Source organism: Cebus imitator, unplaced genomic scaffold (assembly GCF_001604975.1).
Source record: "Cebus imitator isolate Cc_AM_T3 unplaced genomic scaffold, Cebus_imitator-1.0 Scaffold526, whole genome shotgun sequence".
NCBI lineage: Eukaryota > Metazoa > Chordata > Mammalia > Primates > Cebidae > Cebus > Cebus imitator.
Genome location: NW_016107841.1, coordinates 1,161,176 through 1,176,684, shown reverse-complemented (window position 1 = coordinate 1,176,684; position 15,509 = coordinate 1,161,176). Strand labels below are relative to the sequence as shown.

The window sequence follows — 15,509 nt, the reverse complement described above, 5'->3', positions numbered from 1 at the left end:
AAAAAAAAAAAAAAAAAGTCATAAGAATGTACATTTTAAAAAATAGTCACAATACAAAGGATTTATTTGGCTACAAGCTTTAAAGCATTAATTTGGGGGACATTTTCAAAATGGGGTAAGGAATGTACATAAATTCTAGGCCTTTCGTCCCACCCAAAGTCATCCAGCTGAAAGTTTAACTACTACAAGAGAACTCTAGGCTCATAACTCTTAATTCTGCATTTTAATAATTACAATTTCCATAGGCCCATGAATTAACCACCTGCTTACAAACAAACGAAAGCTAGACACCACTGACTGTGTCCCAAGTTTATCAGCTTTTCTACTAATTCTCTCCTGGTAGATGTTTTCATGGTGGTAAAAGGGCACAGGTAGTAAGTTGTATCATCCACAGGAATCCTGTGTGCTGCTCAAGATTTTCTTGGACTAAAATATATGAAAACTACATTTCCTGATTAATTAAAATAAATACATTAGAAAAACAGCCAGTCCAAAGACTGACTAGATCACTACTCCTCACACGTTAGTACGCATCTGACTCACCTGTGCAGAGTCTAACTCAATAGGTCTGGGGTGGGCCTGCAATGGCCATTTCTAACCAGCTGCTCGTTGACACTCGTGGCGGCTCTCCAGACCACACTCTGAGTAGCAAGGACCCAGATACAGATAACCCCAAGTCCATCCTAAGCAATGCTCAAAGATCAGTTCTTAAAGACAGGTACTCCAACAAATGCATGTACACGTAGCAGCACTATTCAAAATAGCCAAAGAAGGTGGAAACAGCCCATCCTTGTCCATCAATGGATGAAAGGATAAGCAAATTACGTAAAATACAATTCAGCCCCCCACCCACAAACACACAGAAGAGAAGTAGTGACATGTGCTATGCTGCTGATGAACCTTGAAAATGTTATGCTGAGTGAAAGAAGCCAGACACAAAAGGGCATATTTGGTATAATTCCATTCACATGAAATATGCAGAATAGGTAAATTCAGAGACAGATGCAGGTGCAGTTGCCAGGGGCTGGCGGGGAGGGAGGAATGGGGAGTGAATGCTTAATGAGTGTGGGACTGATGAAAATGTGGTGAACTGGACAAAAAACAACGTGAATAAACACCACTGAACTGTTCACTCTAAAATGATTAAGTTTATGTTGTCAATTTCTCCTCTGTTTTCTTAAATGTAGGAAAAAAACACATGCTTACAGGCATAGTAAGTACCGAAAAAGATAAAACCCAAGATTCAACGACAAACATAAAAATATTTCCCACTATAATGTAACATTTCGTATAGCTCACTTAATCTGAGTCTTTTTCTTCACTGATAAAATGTAGATATAAATAAAATGCAGGTTGATAAAATACCTGTCTACCACAGAATTATAAGGAACCAAAGAAAAATGATAAAAGTTACTCTCAAAACCAAAAGACACAATATGGGCTGGGTACAGTGACTCACACCTGTAATCCCAGCACTTTGGGAGGCTGAGGTGGGCAGATCACTTGAGGTCAGGAGTTTGAGACCAGACTGGCCAACATGGTGAAACCCTGTCTCTACTAAAAATACAAAACAATTAGCCAGTTGTGGTAGCGGGCACTTGTAATTCCAGCTACTTAGGAGGCTGAGGTAGGTGTATTACTTGAACCCCAGAGGCAGAGGTTGCAGTGAGCTGAGATCATGCCACTGCACGCCAACCTGGGCAACAGAGCAAGACTCCCTCTCAAAAAAAAAAAAAAAGAAAAAGAAAGATACAAGATGAACAAATAATGCTGTATTATTTTTACCACTATAAGCGCACTTCTCAAATTATACATGAATCCCTAAAGATTTGGTGACTACTAAAAACAGACGTTACAATTAAATCACCAAACCTGTGCTGAGGTATTTAAGTCCTGTGGGCGAGATCAACTTTCAAAAGCATCCCTCTCACCCATTTCCTTACAATGTAACCAGTCTGGTATAATTCAATGGTCAGGTAAATTTTGACATATGTTCAGAAATGTATCTTTCGCTTCTATCTTTAAGAAAATAAAACAATTCAAATGCCCTTTTCTGTCCATTCTTTTAGTGTGAAATGCAAGGACCTACTTAGAATGAATGCCTGGAGAGAAGAGCCTCTCCCAGGCTTCTCAGTGAGGGAAGATGCCTGCAGCAGCTTCGAGCTATGACATCTGTTATGTAAGAAGAAACAGAGATTGGCAGTGCTTTTCTTTCATTCTAAGCCCCATTCTCTTTGAAATGAACAGGCAGTATGTGTAGTCACGGGTATAGGTCCCTCTGCTCAGCATGAATCCAACACACAAGTACCTTTCAAAAGTACACATTTAGTTATTCTTTTTAGTCAAAAACCCACTTCCCATTCTCCCAACTTTCTCCCTGTCTAACAAAGAGATAACAACAGTCCCGTAAGAACAACTCTTTTTGCTAAAAGCACTTCCTCTCTCCGCTGTGAAGCAACCTTTTGTAACAGCACAACTTACCGCAAATATTTTTAACAGTGTTTTCATGTAGAGTTTGCGGATACCAAAGGAGACTCCAAAAATGGCTGGCACTATGATGAAAACGAGAAGGAGGGTGAAGAGGACAGTCAGGGAGATGCCCAGAAGGTTGACAATCAGGCTATCAAAAGGCAGCAACAGGAACATGGTGGAGGATCCGGGCCAGGCCAGCACCTGCCTCCCCAAGAACAAACTGCAGACTTCAGATGGTCCTTCCCAACAGCACCAGCCAGGGAAAGGAAGCAAATTCCCGAAGAACAGCAAACCCCATTCCAAACTCAACGCCCTTCAACCGCCTGAACAGAAGGCCTGGGAGGAGAATGACAGGAAAACAGGGCCACAGGAGGCAGCTGCAAACACCAGGTCTCTCCGGAATGGAGGGACTCTGGAAATAAATGAAGCTCGATGGGTCTTCAGTAAAAGCATCCAAGTCCAGACAGAGTTTCTGTGCAAGTGAACAGTGAGGGTGGGAGCTCTGCTCTGCTGTCCTGATGCTGCTTCCAGAGGTCTTACGTGGTTTTCCTGCCCAAGAGCATTCAACAGATAAATCTGTCCTGTGGATCTGTCACTGCCAGAAGTACCAGGAAGAGTTCAACTTGGTGCCAGAAAACTCCTGATAACGCCTATGGAGGGGAAACTACTGGCACTGCACACAGAAGGCTTTTGAACTTGAATATGTGGAAATTAAATAATTGTTTTATTTAAAATTCCTTCATAAGCTGAAAAACGTGTTCATTGTAGAGAGTTCATATCTGGCCCCATCCTCCCTGGCAAGGCTCCTGGTGCTCACAGCTCCCAGGACCCTCCCCACCTGGAGAGCTACAGTCTTTGCCAGCAGGAAAGAGACGATGGCATACAATGTCTCATGCTGCAAGCGCTGAGTGTAATTCCAGATGCATCTGGCATTGGTTTCCCCTGGACGCTCTTCTCCCTAAGGCTCTTTCTTAGCAGTAGCCTGGGTTCTTGGCAAACAGCTGCTTACATGCTGCCAAAGCTGGGAGAGGGAAACAGAAACATTGTCAGTCACACAAATCAAGAGGCGAAATGTCAACATGCTCGGGGCCAGGGGGACTGTTTCAGCGTGAGCCTAAAACTGCCGGTGTGGTCAATGCCTGCTTCTCAAGTCATCAAGGTCAAAGAGACCAGGCAGAGCCAACAGGTGGCAGACATGGATATGGGAGGGAAACACAGGGGTTTCACAGTTTTCAACCCAAATGATATGATCTGTGGTCAAACTTTCTGAATAGAAAATACATGCATAGAAGACACATTTCAAAGACAAAAAGGGTGTGCTATGGAAAGTACACCTCCCTCCTACCTGCCCCCCAGGTACTCAGAGTGGTTCTGCACAGATGCAACCAAAGGTTGTAACCACCTTTGTATTCTTCCCAAGACATCCTATGTTTCTCCAAGAAAATCACAGTGGTTTTCCATCATCACTGGCCCCCAGGCCTGGCAACAACAATGATGGATTATTCTTCACCTTGCTTTTTGTTTTTAACTTAACATATCTTAGAAGAATGTCCCATCAGTACTCACAGAGCTCCCTCATTCTCCAGGCGCACAGTTTTCAACTTAAGAATGTGCCATGATTTAGTTGACCAGTCTCCCAAGGCTAAACGTTGACATTTCTACTTTTTTTGTATAAATAATGCTGTAAGGAATAACCAGGTGACATGCATGACTTAGTATACAAAATGAGCTTAGCAAATAGATTTTCAGGGTAAATTCCTAGAAATGGAATTGCAGAGGAAGAAAAAATACACATTTTTAAATTTGCAAGATCTTGTCACATTTTCCACAGAGATTAAACTCCTCCAGCCTCCCCCCACATTGGCCACTCATTTTGAAATTCCACTATTTCAAATACCTCACAGAAGTATTCCAATTTTACATCGCTCATTCCAAATCCCTGAACTTGGGGTACCCTACCAAAACTCTTGGGCAAACATTTTGGCTTCATACCAATCACCTTCAGCCTCTTCCAAACACTTAGAAGTTTAAGAAATTGAACAAATGAGCAAGTACTGACTTTGCCTTAAAATCTGAGAACTCAAGGCTCTTCTCGTTACCTTGTTTGGTTATCCCCAGCCCATCAATCTATACGATTTCCACTTTACACATCAGGAAGCTGAGACAGGTAGACACAGACCCAGTTCCTCTGTATGGCTCCATGACATTCACACACTTCTGAGAACAAAATGCTCTACTCTACAAGGACATGCTATTCAGTGGCACTGGGTCAGGAACCCTAGTTCCTAGCTCTGACGGCCACTTCTTACGTTTCCTTCCACTTCATACTGTCATTGCTATTGCTAACATTGACTGAGTGCTTACAACATGCCAAGCATTGCACTAAAGAGCATTTCACATATACCACCCTCACGTGATCCTCATGACGGCTGTACGGTGGAGTCATTGTCATCCGGATCTATAGGCGAGGACGCTGAGGCTGAGAAGATTAAGGACGTCACCCAGGGTGGCAGAGAGTAGGAAGCAGGACAAGTGCATCCATCTCCAGGCCCCTGCTCTGTAACCCCTACTCCTTCCTATCTCCCAAACTACATGCCTAAAAATGAAGCAGCACTTCCTTCAAGCCAGCCTGCTCTACAGAACTTCTTGTGATTAGAGAAAACCATCAGGATCTGGACCCCAGTATCAGAATTTGGTGGTGTTCTCAGAATTCAAGGTAGAGACATGCTCTTTCATTTTTATAAACACTTGTACATGCCAGTTTTCTAACGGTGTTCTGGAGGTGGTTCAGGTTTTGGTAACCTGAGTTACCAAAGTCCCTAGGCCTGTCCAAGGCAACCTGTCCTTTCCTCCTCTATTGCTGTCTCCCACTCCCCGTGGACAGCACTGCCATGGGAAAGAGGCAGCAAGGGCCTCTGTCCTACTGGCAAGGGTCACACTGAGTTCCACAGACCCAAGGTGAGCGACACCAGAGTCACTCTGACCCTCTTCCAGATTGTAGATCACTCCTTCAAGGATCACAACTGGGAATTCCCAAGGTTATTCTGGGTTCATGTCCCCAAACCAGTAAATACATGTTGCAATGAACCAATTTCTTCACCTAGTTCAAGGGTTGGCCAATCACAACCCACCTCTGGCTACAGTCTTTCACAAAGGCTCACGAGTTTTTACATTCTTAGACTCTTTTAAAGAGATGCAAAAAGCAAAGATGTGACAGAGACCATGGCCTGCAGAGCTGAAAATACTCACTATTTGCCCCTTCTATGAAGAGTCTGCACTCATGACCTTCCTGGTCTTTCCTCTGCTCAGAGGCAGTGACCTCTCCCCTGCTGCCCTCCCGGTCCCAACCCACCCCGCCCCACCCCGCCCCCTGAGTTCCTTTTTCTGAGTGCCAGCCTCCAGGACAGAGAACACCAAACTGGCCTAACAAGTTATCTGGCCAACACTAAACAATACTCACACAAATTCTTAGAAGTAGAGGAAAGAGCAAGCCAACTGAGTTTATCAAACCGGCAGTGTTTAGAAACTGAAAAATCATTAAAGCCAGAGATAACTGGTGGCTTAAGTAAGGTCCCCTTAATACAGACTTTGATGTCTGGAAAAATCAGAAAACTATTCACATCAGAACTGAATCAAACCGGAATTTCTAGTTACAAGCATGGCCCCTTAAAGAGTGTGAGCTGGGGAAGCCATTCATTCAGAGGGATATTCACTTTTTCTCTCAACGTCCACAGCTGGACTCCAGCCAAACTCACCCAGAATCATCAGGGCCAAAGTTCCCCCATAGCCCAAACATTCTAGAGAATCAGCCAGTTCTGAGCCTTTAGGAAGGAAGCTGCCTCCATTCCAGGAAGGCAACAGAGCCCATCACTAAGCTAACCTAACTCTTCAACCCACGGAATGGCAAATCTGAGCCTTTAGGTCTCCAAATGGCCTCAGTTCTTGGAGTGATGTTCATTCATTCAATAAATACTCACTGGGCACACAGTGTGTGCCAGACGGTACACCAGGTGTTAGCTGTTGTTCAGTGGTGAAGAGACAGGCCTCAGGACACACATCCACAAACAAGCACACAAAAGTCATAATTTCAAACTATGATGACTGTTGACAAAGAAAACAGACTCCTGGAAAAGAAGAGAACTTAATTTAAATCAAGGCATCTACACCAATTCTGACCCAATCACAAAGTACTGGGCAGGGACTATTATCGCTCCTAATTGCAGAGTCACATACTTTTCAGCCAGCTCTCTGTGATACATCCCAACTCAGGGACCATAACTACTAGAATATGTGCAGACAGAGGCCCTGTGCCAACTCAAAATGTAAAAGAAAGGCCACTTTATCAATACATGCTTAGATCACACATGTATTTTTAGAATGCATGTATTTCTGGAGCACACCAAGCACAATGCCTGTTACATGTTAGATCTCAATGAAGGATACATATTATCATTTCATTAGGATCAGAAGAAACTCAGTCTTCAGTTCTAGGTACCAAACTTCAAGAAGGCTTAGAGAGGGAGGCATTACAACGTAGGACACAAAATCCACAAGAAACACAATGTACCTGGCAAACAGTAAGTGTTCAATAAAAAGATTACCGATAAAACAGAGAAATTCACATTGAAACTACAGTGAGATGGCAAAGAAATTGTGATAAACCACTGTACTGGTAAGAATGAGAAAACATCCTCAAATACTGCTGGTTGGAGTGTAAAATGGGTTCAACGTCTATGAAGAACAATTTAGCAACTGCCACCAAAACTTGAAACGTACTTAACCTTAGATCCAGCAATTCCACTTCTAGAAATTTATCCTAAGGATAAATCAGACCAGTGGTTCCCAACCAAGCATAATTTCTTTACTTCCTTTGGGAACATCTGGCAATATCTGCAGGAATTTTTGGCTGCCACTACTCAGGACGGGAGTGCCACTACTGGCACCTAGTGCAGCGTGCAGGGCAGATGAAGCTGCACATCTTACAATGCACAGGACAGCTCCCACAATGAGGAACTGTCCATCCCCAAACGTCAGTAGCGCAAAAGTGTATAAACCCTGTATTCTAAAGCACGAGCAAAGTGATAATATACTGGGTTACTGATTACACCATTGTCTGTAGTACCAAAACAAACATCAATGTCCCCCAAAAGAGGATATAATGGAATACTATTCATCTAAGCCCATCACTAGGAAGGAGAAGGGGGATTTGAAGGTATTCCCCAAGAAATAATGACATTACACTAATGAGGTTTTCAACTACCACTTGTGCGTAAAGGTGTTTACAAGCCCCTAAAATAGCTGGAGCATGCTTTCCTATCCAGAAAATGCACATGGCCTGACACAGAGGAAAACACGGCCACAGCCAGTGTCTGCAGAGAATACTGGGGGCAAACGGGACCTCTCTAGAAAACAGGAACATAAATGCTTGAGGCTTCAATATGGCACTCTGTGCAAACACATGAGCAAAAACTGGGACTCTCACAGTAAATCTGAATCAGGACAGCTGCTATCCATGCACAGATGGCAGGGGCATAAGCCATGTGGGCCCTGAGACCCAGACAGAGCCATCCCCTGGCTGCTAAAGGCTGCACTGGTTCTCTACCCAGGACACTCAATTGCATCACTGGGCCTCAGTTCAGATTAAAGAAATTAGAATCTCTGCAGGTACAATCTAGATTTGTTCTTAAGACACTCGAGCGATTCAAATGTGTAACCATTTGAGACTACCGAGTTAAGGGTTCTTAACAGTTAACTGAGTAAGGACAACTGAAACTAAGAAGACAACCATCTCTGAGCACAAATCACCCATAAGTAAAAGGCATCTAGTTCTCTTAAAAAAAAAAAAAAGAGGGAGCACATTCACAAGAGAGGTGGTTCATGCCTGTAATCCTAGCACTTTGGGAGGCCGAGGTGGGTGGATCACCTGAGGTCAGGAGTTCAAGACCAGCCTGGCCATCATGGGGAAACCCCATCTTTAAAAAAGAAATGGGGATTAAAAAAAAAAAAAAAAAAAAGAGGTGGTGAGGATCTAGAACAACATCCCAGGACATAAAACCTGGTGGAAGCCCTTCAGTACTGGAGAGCAGTTAGAAGGCTAGACCAGGCTGGCTGTCACCTAGAAAAAACGGATTTGCTTGAGACATCTGACGCAAGGGAATTGGTGTTATGGTTGGTAGTTACGGGGTATAAATTCTAGCTCAATACTAAGAATCTAACCCTCATGCTTTGCTGGTGGGAATGTAAGATAATGCAGCTGGGAGAATGGTAAACAAAGTTACCATATCCCTCACAATTCCACTCCTTGGTATATACCCAAGAGAAAGACAAACTGTCTACACAAAACAATCGCACATGAATACTTATAGTGGCATTACTCAGAACAGCCAAAAGACAGAAACAACCAAAATGTCCATCAACTGATGCCTGAATAAACAAAATGGTGCATCCATACAATGGCATCTTTGGCCATAAAAATGAAGAAATGATACAAGCTATGACATGGACGAATCTTCAAAACATCAGACTAAGTAAATGAAACTCATCAACAAGACCACATATTGATTCCATTTACACAAAAGAGGCAAACCTACACAGACAGAAAGTAGATTATCGTTACTTTAGAGCGGGCAAGAGTGGGGAGACACGCGATTGATGGCTAAAAGGTTTCCTTCTGAGGTGATAAAAATGTTCTAAAACTATGTTGATGACTGTACACATCTGTGAACATAATAAATCCCACTGAACTGTACACTTGCAATAGGTGAATTGTATCTCAATAAAGCTATGTTTAAAAGAACCTAAGATTCGAAAAGAATAGGCTGTGTAGGGAGACCTTTACCTACATCTGCATGCTGCAGAGTGGCAGATACATTAGGGTAGTTAGACCAGATTTCTAAAATTCCTTCCTGAAACAAGTTTTTTGTCCTTATGTCTTTATTTAAAATTGCAGAATGTCAGGGAAGCAGTAAAGCATGATGGTCAAACATACATGGAATCAGACAAGCTACATTCAAAACCAGCCTTCCCTACTTTCTGGCTGTCTGACCTCAAAAAAGTAACATATCATGCTTCTGTTTTCTCATCTGTAAAGTGGGAATGATACAGATCCTGTGGTATTGTTGTGAGGACTGAACGTGATGCCTATCAAGCTATCAGTGCAGTGCTTGGCACAAAATGCTCAACAGACAGAAGCATCTACTGCTAATCATCACCATAAAGCTGGAGGCATTAAAAATAAAATGATGACAAATCACAACTTTATTAGTTACCCTTTCAGAATTCTAGTCCAACTTCTTCATTTTATGGCTTGAATAACTGAGCCCTGGAAGGGTTCAATGACTGGGACAAGTTATAAAACTGGCTGGTAACAGAGGCAGGAATACAACTCCCCTCTGATGCCCAGTCTAGTGCATTTCCTGCTCCCCAGGCTGACTCCTCACGTGCTTTGGGGTGGGTTGCAATTCAGAGAAAAGCCATTCATTTCTCCTCGTTTACTGCCAGAACACAGGCCTACCAAATGCCCCAACTGTGATGTCTATGATGTAAACAAACACGCACACACAGACACGAGGAAATGTGTGCTAGGCTGAATTTAGTGTCGAGTGTATCGGGACTAGTAGAGTCTAAGAAATTTGCTCGAACAGGATGCTGCTGCTTAGTGGGGAAAGTGCACAGATGTTTCCAAAGAGACAGGATAGCTCTCAGAGCGACTTGGTTGATGTAAACCTGAAGTGCTGAAAACCCATAACACACACAGCTGGCATCATCCTGGATAAAAATAAATCACCCAAGACAAAGCCAGGATCCAACCTGCCAAAGGATAACTTGACTCACAGGGAAGACAGAACATGGTTGGGTTCAGGGCCTTGGTCTTATGTAAGATCATTATGGCCTCCAAAACTCTTGAGTTAGAACTGGATAAGTAACATGGCACTGGTACCAAGTTCACCCCAAAGCAACGGAACCATCTCTTGAAGCTGGCAAAACAAAAAACAGAAAACAAAACCAAAAAAGGACGGATATTTTGATGAGGACAATTTGATTTGCTGGAGCTTTAAAACCCAAGACAATTCATTATATGACCTGAACACTGCTCTGATGGCTCAATTTCAATACCAGTTGACATGTGAGTACTGTGTATGTAATTAGAAGCAGCTTCCTTGCCTTTTTCTTGTTTAAAAAAATCTTCTTAGCCAGTTTACTTCACTCTGCCTAATGATTTTGAAAACCATCCACATTACTGTATGTGTCAAGCTTCTTCCTCTTGATTGCCAAGGTGTATTCCAGTATATGGATATACCACAGTTTCTTCATCCATTCCCCTACTGACGGACACTAAGGTTGTTCCAGCTTGGGGCTATGACAATAAAGCTACTACCTATAGTCAACTATAGTTAGCAAGTCTTTGTATGGACATATACTTCATTTCTCTTGGGTAAATACCTAGGAGTGGAATGACAAATTCTAAGGTAAGTATGTGTTTCCGCTTTTGTAAAACAGTTCTCTAAATGTGTTGTACCATTTTGTATTCCCACTAGCAACAGAGGGAAGTCCCACTTGTTCCACATCTTCACCAATACTTGATACGGTCAGTCTTTTAAATTTAGACATATCATTGGCCAGGTACAGTGGCTTACGCCTGTAATCCCAACACTCCGGAAGGCTGAGTGGGAGGATCATTTGAGGACAGGAGTTCAACACCAGCCTGGCTAAAAAGGAGAAATCCCACTTCTACTAAAAATATAAAAATTTGCCAGGCATGGTGGTGCATTCCTGTAATCCCAGCTATGTGGGAGACTTAGGCAGGAGGATCGCTTGAACCCAGGAGGCTGAGGCTGCAGTGAGCCATGATAGTGCCACTGCACTCCAGCCTGAGCAACACAGCAAGACCCTGTCTTTAAAAAAGGAAAGCTTTTCATCACAAACGCACAAATTTGTGACATCAGACTTTTTTGTTCATGTCTCTGCAAATTCAAAATACATGTAATTGTGCAGAGAAAATCACTAAAACATCAAAGAAAAAGCCAACGACCACAACCGCAAACTCTAACCTCAGACCTGAACATTACTAAGCAAAATAAAACGTTCCTTCATCTTTATGTTCCACTGACAGTGATTCTCTGCAGTCCAACAGAGCAACTACTTGCCATGTGTGACCTTGGAGCACTTGAACTGTGCTGTGCATGTAAAATACACACTAGAGTTCCATGACTTAGTAGGAAAATAGTGCATGTAAAATAACCCATTAATAATGTTTATATTGATTACTTATCGAAGTAATATTTTGGATAAACTAGGTTAAATAAAATATATTGTTAAAATTATTTTCACCTGTTTCTTTTTACTTTATAAATTTTTAAAAAATTTAAATTGAGTTTCACTTGTAAGAGCAAAAAAGGATCTCATGGAGGTAGACAGTAGAATAGATATCAGACGCCGGGAAGGGTGGTTAACGAATAGGAAAAAAAAACTTGGATGGAACAATGCATTCCAGTATCCAATGGCAAAACAGGATGACTATAGTTAACAATTTCTTGTATGTATGTATATATATATGTGTGTGTGTGTATATATGTGTATATATAGATATGCTTTTTTTTTTTCTTTTTAAGACAGAGTGTCACTCTGTGGCCCAGGCTGGAGTGCCGTGGCGCAATCTCTGCTCACTGCAATATCTGCCTGCTGGGTTCAAGCGATTCTCGTGCCTCAGCCTCCCTTGTACCTGGGATTACAGGCATAGGCCATGGAACCGGGCTAGATTTTTGTCTTTTGGGTTTTTTTTTTTTTGTATTTTTAGTAGAAAAGGGGTTTCATCATGTTGGCCAGGCTGATTTCAAACTCCTGACCTCAAGTGATCCACCCACCACGGCCTCCCAAAGTGCTGGGATTACAGGCACGAGCCACCACATCTGGCCGATTTCATGTGTATTTTAAAACAGAAGATTTGAAATGTTCCCAACACAAAGAAAAGATGTGTTAGGTACAGTGGCTCACACCCGCAATCCTAGCGCTTTGGGAGGCCAAGGCGGGTGGATCATGAGGTCAGGAGTTCAAGATCACTGAAACCCCATCTCTACTCAAAATACAAAAAATTAGCCGGGCATGGTGGTGGGTGCCTGTAATCCTAGCTACTCGGGAGGCTAAGGCACAGAACTGCTTGAACCCGGGAGGCAGAGTTTGTAGTGAGCCAAGATCACACGACTGTACTCAAGCCTGGGCAATAGAGCAAGACTCCGTCTCAAAAGAAATAAAAAAAAAAAAAAAAAAAAAAAGAAAAAGAAATGATTTATGTTTCAGGTGCTGGATAACCTAAATACTCTGATTTTATCATTACACATTCTATCCATATATGCAAATATTACATATATACTATAAATATGTAAAATTACTGCCTGTCAATTTTTAAAAAATTGATACTAATAATTTTACATATTTACAGGGTACAATGTGATGTTTTGAGACAAACACACACACACACACACACACACACACACACTCACTGTCTCCTGTGGAATGACTAAATCAACACAATCTATTTCTTTGTGCTTTTTAAAAAAACATTAATATAAAATTTTAAATTGTGTACACAGCACATATAGTATTTCTAAGGGACAGCACTGATTAAAAATTTTTAAAGGAAACTCTAAAAATAATATACCTTCAACTGGCAAAGAAAGAAAGATATATGCATACGTGCGTGTGTGTGTGTGTGTGTATGTATATATTTCCCTGCCTATTTCTCTAAGGTGAAGAAAATGGTACAGCTGAAAGGGCTTAGATCTGGAACCAGGACTACTCTTAGGTTCCAGGCACAACTCTACTATCTGATCTACGTGTCCTTGAATAAATCATTCAGCTTTGGCTGGGTACAGTGCCTCACGCCTGTAATCCCAGCACTTTGGGAGGCTGAGCCGGTCCATCACCTGAGGTCAGGAGTTCGAGACCAGCCTGGCCAACATGGTGAAATCCCATTTCTACTAAAAATACAAAAATTAACTGGGTATGGTGGCGCATGTCTGTAATCCCACCTCCTCAGAAGGCTGAGGCAGGGTGATAATCTGAGCTCAGGAGGTAGAGGTTGCAGTGAGCTGAGATCAATCCTGAGCTGTGACATAGTAAGACTCTGTCTCAAAAAAGAAAAAAAAATCATTCAGCTTTTCTTGAACGTGGTGGCTCATGCCTGTAATCCCAACCCTTCAGGAGTCTGAGGTAGAAGGATTGTTTGAGCCAGGGAGGTTGAGAGTGCAGTGAACCTTCACCATGCCACTGCACTCCAGCCTGGGCACAGATCGAGACCCTCTGCGCAAAATAAAAAAATGTCAAGCGCAAACATACTACACTCCTGTTTTACAAAGCACTTTTCTATTACTGCAAATCTTCAGCTTACAAATTAACTGGAGATGGTATCCAAACATACTAAGAATTATTACATGAGGCCAAATGAAGAGAGCCCTAGGTGAGCCTCTGTGTTTATGTGGCACGTGCACTTGTCTGTATGTGTTTTAAAGGTGAAAGAGGATATTAAAGGACTTAGGGAAAACGCTAAGCACTTAGAAGGCTCCTTCTAACTCTGAAATTCTATTCTCTTAAAAAACCTTAGTCATAGTATACACTATTACATGGTTTAGTGATACACGGAACGGATGATATTCCACGAAGTTTTCCCCATGAGCACCATGACACAGTAGGAAGTAAATGACATGCCATAATGAGGCTCTGCTTTACCTGAACAAACAATTCTGCAGTACAGTTCATGTTTAACCAAGGCCAAATAATCTCCACATAGCTAAGAGGGTTTTGTTTTGTTTTGTTTTTTTAAAAAAGCTAACTTTTGGTGACAAGAACACATAAGAAAGTGGGTTTTTCTTTAGCAGAAACCACTTAGCAAGGTAGGCTAGCCTCCGGACAGACTAGCCCCAGCACTCCTTACACCAAACACAAAATAAACACACACAACACAGTCTCCTCCTCCTCCTTCCTCCTCCCTCTTCCATTTTTAGGGGTAATGATTTACCAAGACACACAAATGCTGCTACTGCAGTGGTACTTCCATAAACTGGACAGGCATGGCAACTATTGTATTTAGGTCAAATTCACAAAAGAAAAGTCCATTCTGAAAGCAATTGACAACGATGTCATCATATAAATAACCTAAGCTTCCATGAAAACTCAAAGAACCCTAACATGAGGACTTGCTCGTTCCCAGTGTTCCTTGGAGAGGGAGAATATCCCCATTTTAAGGGTAGGAAGATTGAGGAACAATCTACCAGTCTTTGTTGAGATAAGAAAATTTAATAGCATACATTTTGTTAGGAAATGCATATTATAGCTTTCTAAGAAAGTCTAACCCATAGTCCAAGCAGCCCAGATTCGCATCTGTTAATGGTATGAAAGGCTTTCTGAGGATGCTGTTGTTCTCTCAGAAAAAGAGTAAACTGAAGTCATTCTGGTTTCCCTTAGTAACTCTTTCTTAAATAGCTGCGACTGTTATCTAGATCTTTTATAGCTTGTTCTTATTCTCCAACTGGTATACCGCTTCTGAGGTCAAAATTTTACCATGTTCCCTAAAATCTATGATCAGAACTTCTCGTCTGTCCCAAATCTATTTTTAAGAAATAATTTAAGGCATATTCCCTAGTTCTCTTAAATTCTGGAATTTGGTGGAAAAGCCCACGTTCGCCCACCCAAACCCTTCATGGATGTAAGTGTCTTCATCCACAGCCCTCCTACACATTTCTCTTTCCTAAAGGGGAACCCGAAGGCAAGCAGCGGTCTGTGGAAGACAGCCTGGAGGGAGAAGTGGGATTTCCACCTTCAACCTGGGGCTCTGGACAAGTCACTGAACTTCTCTGACCTGCAAGGGCTCAGAAAAAATGAAAACATGGGACAGAGCATTCCAGATGTTCTCAGAGTGTTCTGGATGTTCTCATCCAGATCTAAAATACTTTTACTCTCTCTCTCTCTCTCTCTCTCTCTACTTTTTCTCTCTTTCTCTTTTACTTTCTCTGTCTTTTTTTTTTTTTTTTTTTTTTTTTTTT

General features: G+C 42.1%; 1 protein-coding gene across 5 annotated transcripts in view; it reads right to left on the bottom strand.

Moving 5' to 3' along the window:
* GPAT4 (glycerol-3-phosphate acyltransferase 4) overlaps positions 1-15,509 on the bottom strand; it is a 38,472-nt gene that overhangs the window by 21,291 nt on the left and 1,672 nt on the right. For 3 of the 5 annotated variants that reach the window (XM_017514541.2, XM_017514542.2, XM_037733455.1), the window contains exon 2: positions 2,482-3,493. The exons of 1 other annotated variant lie outside the window; for it this stretch is intronic. In XM_017514541.2, the coding sequence (XP_017370030.1) occupies positions 2,482-2,646 (165 nt within the window). In that variant the 5' untranslated portion in view covers positions 2,647-3,493. Of the gene's footprint in view, positions 1-1,461; positions 1,486-2,481; positions 3,494-15,509 lie in introns of those variants that run through there. One more of the 5 variants, XM_017514543.1, reaches the window with a different exon arrangement.